The 4,223-nt window shown below is 36.1% G+C and overlaps 1 protein-coding gene across 1 annotated transcript; it reads right to left on the bottom strand.

Moving 5' to 3' along the window:
* Nucleotides 1–1,258: 1,258 nt before the first annotated feature.
* Nucleotides 1,259–3,451, bottom strand: LOC116159453 (probable DNA polymerase). Its single transcript, XM_031472425.1, has one exon. The coding sequence runs from the start codon at nt 3,449–3,451 to the stop codon at nt 1,259–1,261; it is 2,193 nt and encodes a 730-aa protein (XP_031328285.1).
* Between the last annotated feature and the right edge of the window lie 772 nt (nt 3,452–4,223).

Genomic DNA, 4,223 nt, shown 5'->3' on the forward strand with positions numbered 1-4,223 from the left:
TATCACCAGGAGAGCCATGTACCTACTTTTTAACGAATGAGCTCTTGTGATGTTTCATTTTCTGAGTCTCCTTCGATAATCGCGAAACTTTAGTGTCATAGAAAACTCAGTATTTACACAAACATCCTTTTTTAGTATTCGGTCGTTCATAGGTTTTAGCAGTGTTATTTCTTATAAGATTAGTAAAGAGCGCTAAACTGATATTTTTTATGGTAAATGGATAAAAACTATTGCTCGGACAAAACTGTTTTTTTATTATCACCAAGTTGATAAGATTGTCAAAAATGATCTGTAATCAATGACCAGTTTTTTATTCAGTCCTATGTTTGATTGTGCAGAAGTGTATAAGTAATGCCAGTTATGCTGACCTACACTGGTAATTCATGGAGAAATTCATAAAGAATTCGTAACTCGCGCCGCTGAGTTGTAGTGAAGGTGACGTCGTCTGGACTAATATGCCCCTGCGCGTGAATGTGATTGATTGCGAGTATTTTAGATCACCACTTTGAGGAAAGATCATCTCGTGTAAGGTAGCGATGAAAGGCATCTGTTTTTTCTGGAACACAATTTGATGCGTTTCTCGTAAACAACTGTCTGTATATTTGCTTCCAACTGATACTGCAACGTTTTCATTTTGTTATGCCTAATCTCTCTGCTATATCGCAAAGCGGACCAAATTTAACAGTCTGACGAATTGCATAGCGTACCTTAGGGATGTAATAATTTCTTTATTTGGCTTCATTTCGGCATTTAAACACATACCTACCTATCTAACTAACGTCGTAGCAGTCTCGGAATGGACGGTCCGACAAAATCCTGTATAGTAATGTCCAAATGGTAATGGCCATTGTGAGCCACTTCATTTGATATAGGTATGAATTGTGTTTGAGAAATGATACAACGCTTTTGATAATAGTATTTATTGAGATTCATATATTATACAATACATAGATACATACAAATTGAAATATTAAAATTGTAAAATTACTAGTTTTTTAATGTCTTATCATCTGTCTATTTTAAAGAAAACTATATGGAAATGGTCGTAGAAATATGCTATTTTTTATAACTCTGCATAGTGAAATCTATTAAATACATCTGTTAAATGTACGATGAGTAAATTTTCTAAAAAAACTTCACAGTATGCCGGAATAGGCAAATAAATTGACAACCAACTAAACAAATCCAAATTATGGCTGTTGGTTAGTACGAAACTCATCACGCCATATTAATGATGTCGACAAAGACACTACCTATGTCAGTACTGCTTTATCTTCTTGTATCCGTACGGGTATGAATCGTAACCGCTGAAACGTCTCTTCAATAAATTTGCTCGAAATATTTTCTCTTTTTGGCTGGTTAACACCTGATGCTGTGCGGTCCTCTCAAACGTAGTGTACAATATTTTTTTCGGAATCTCTTCATTGATTATCAAATTTTTCATGGTGTTGAAGTTAACAAGCTTTGATGTCTCGTGATTGATGCATATACCCTTAACCTTGCAGGATTGAAAGTACTTATCCTGTGTTGGGGAATATACAACAAAACCATAATTTTTTGGCCCTCCAGAGGCAAATTCCGTAATATAGCTACCTGCGCCATAGCAATCAAGCTCGTTTGTCATGTCCCCAATAAATTCGCCCGTTTGGGGCTCGTATTCTCCTTCTCGCGATATATAAATTATACTGTCCGTATCAAAGTATAAAACACGATCACCCAATCGTTCCATGTATGAATATAACTTCAAACGAGCTTGTGCTGTGACGTATGCTGCAATGGATACATTAACTGTACTTAAAAGGGTGTATGATTCCTCTTTATGCTGATAGTTTACCACTAAAGTGTCTTCGTTTATTGGTAAGATGCCTACAACATCAATTGTAGGATCGAACAGAAGTGCATACAATTCCACCGGTTGGTTAATAATTTTGGTTTTAGGTTGGTTCTCTCGTTGACCGAATTTTCCGAAAAATGAATTTAAGATTAATTTTGCTAACGAACGTAGACCTGGGTTAAATTCAATTTTATCAAACTCCAATAATATACCTTCTTTTTCATAAAATCGTGCAATATAGGCTCGTTTTTCTTTGTCAGTTTTGCAGTTAGATGGCCACCCGCTCGCTTCTTGTTTGATTTTAATAAATTTATTCATCATTTCAGTAAATAAACCACCTGACTTGCCATCATACTGCTCCGTTTTATAACTCCAAACTTCGTATACCTCCATAATCCTATAACCCTTTTCTATAGATTTGACAATTTCGTCGGCCACCCATGTTCCCACAATGGCTCTATCGCCTATTTCGTGGGAACAATCCTCCTGCGTAAAATTTTTAGCACAGGAATAACACAGAGGGAACATTAATTTATTATTTAACTTTATTGGAAGAACGGGATGAAATAAATTTTGTGGAGGCAGTACCTTGCATTTAATAAGTCCATCGACTTTTGTGATGTCGAGATTGGCACAGTCGCTCCCTACTAAGACCTGAGGATGGGCAATAGGAAATTTGCCTACTTTGCAAATGTAGGGATACAATGAACAGATATCGATGTAATTGATCTTTTCCCCGTCTTTTACTTTATAGTAGGACTTTATGTTCCCGGTTCGACCGCCGTAAAAACTGTCTCGCGCGTTTAATGGAGCAAAATGTACCAATGGGTGTTCAGACACATACTTATTTATGTTGGGGTTTGTATCTTGTTTAAATTCACATTCCCATTTTACTATTACCTCGTAACCTAGTTGATTAAGGTGATTGATTTTTGACAAGGTATTTTCGTATCTTAAATCCATCGTTTCGTACGAGTTACTGTGTATAGGTTTGTCGCGATCATTTTTAAAACATTTTACACACCCATGATAAAAGCACCCCATCATTTCAAATACCTGATTTGTTTCTGGACAATACCCATCAACAGGCAAACCGCCGATGACGATTTCTTTCTGTTTGGCAGCGTGCACGATGTCTATTCCTCGCGCCTTTTCCTCCCATATTAACCAGTAAATTGCTACTTTTGATTGATTATCGCGGTATCGATATCCCTGTCTAGGAATCAAACCGATCGTGTCTGTTTTCAAAAAGTTACGACGAAACAATTTATTACATGCGCTGGCAATCGTACATGCCTCTGTATACGGACACACATTTCCGGATTTAATTAATAATTCTCGAAATTTCAGGCAGGCGAGCGTTAATATATTTACATCGGATATGCAATAAGAGACAATTTCCTTTTGCATATCAAAGATGTTGTCTTTATTTTCGGTGTACCAACTAATAAATTTATCTCTTTCGTCGGTGTTCATAGCATCTGGATTATAATACTTCATATCGGGATACGGTCCTACATAATTTTGATTTTCGGGTGTATTAAAGTGATGCGGAAAAAATCCTTTTCGAAAATCGTCTGTTAAACCGAACGCTTTTGGTAACTTGGCGAGGGACATGGGAAAATAGTTCAAAGAGTCTAACAGTTTCACATTATTGATACTCAGGGAAATTATTTTTGAACCTCTCATAATTAATTCTGGTTTGAACTGAGTTTTGGTTAAAATATAATTCAAAATAAATTGATGGTCGTAAGCCTGCCCATTGTGTGCCAAAACTATTACATGTTTGAACTTCTTTCTTATCTCTAAAATATGTTGAAAAAACGTCTCAATTATGCTGCTCATATTTAATACCTGTTGACGTACACCACACTTTCTGCAAACAACTTTCTCGATTGGATAATCGATGCATACTTCGCACCTCTGATTGAAAACACATAAATTTGGTTCATGCAAAGATTTTCCATCAGATACAGTTTTGTTTTGCGTGCATTCTAAATCGTAAAAAATAAAAAGGAAATCTGTTAATTTTGGTGAAGAGGAATCCAAGGGCATATAACAAAGATGATTATTTGGTCGGTTTTGGTGACATATATTACAATAAATTGTATTACAGCTATGAGTTCGCCCGGCTAAAACTATTTTGTAGCACGTACAACATTTAAAAAATTTTTCACAAACCGATTTATCTTCTTTTCCCGAGTGAAGTTTATGGTTACTGAAACATAAATTTGAGACAAAATACCTACGGCAATCAGCGCATTTAATTATCAGCTCTCGATCACATGCGGGGGACCGTTTACAAGATATGCAAATACTGGCACAAATATGACCCCCTTTGTTGTTATAGGGGATATGGCAAGGTTCGCAATAATATCGGCACACAAAA

This window comes from Photinus pyralis, unplaced genomic scaffold, assembly GCF_008802855.1.
Source record: "Photinus pyralis isolate 1611_PpyrPB1 unplaced genomic scaffold, Ppyr1.3 Ppyr1.4_LG1, whole genome shotgun sequence".
NCBI classification, from domain to species: domain Eukaryota; kingdom Metazoa; phylum Arthropoda; class Insecta; order Coleoptera; family Lampyridae; genus Photinus; species Photinus pyralis.

Coding starts and splice junctions, on each gene's coding strand:
- LOC116159453 (XM_031472425.1), bottom strand. CDS start 3,451: ATGTCCCTCGCCAAGTTACCAAAAGCGTTCGGTTTAACAGACGATTTT.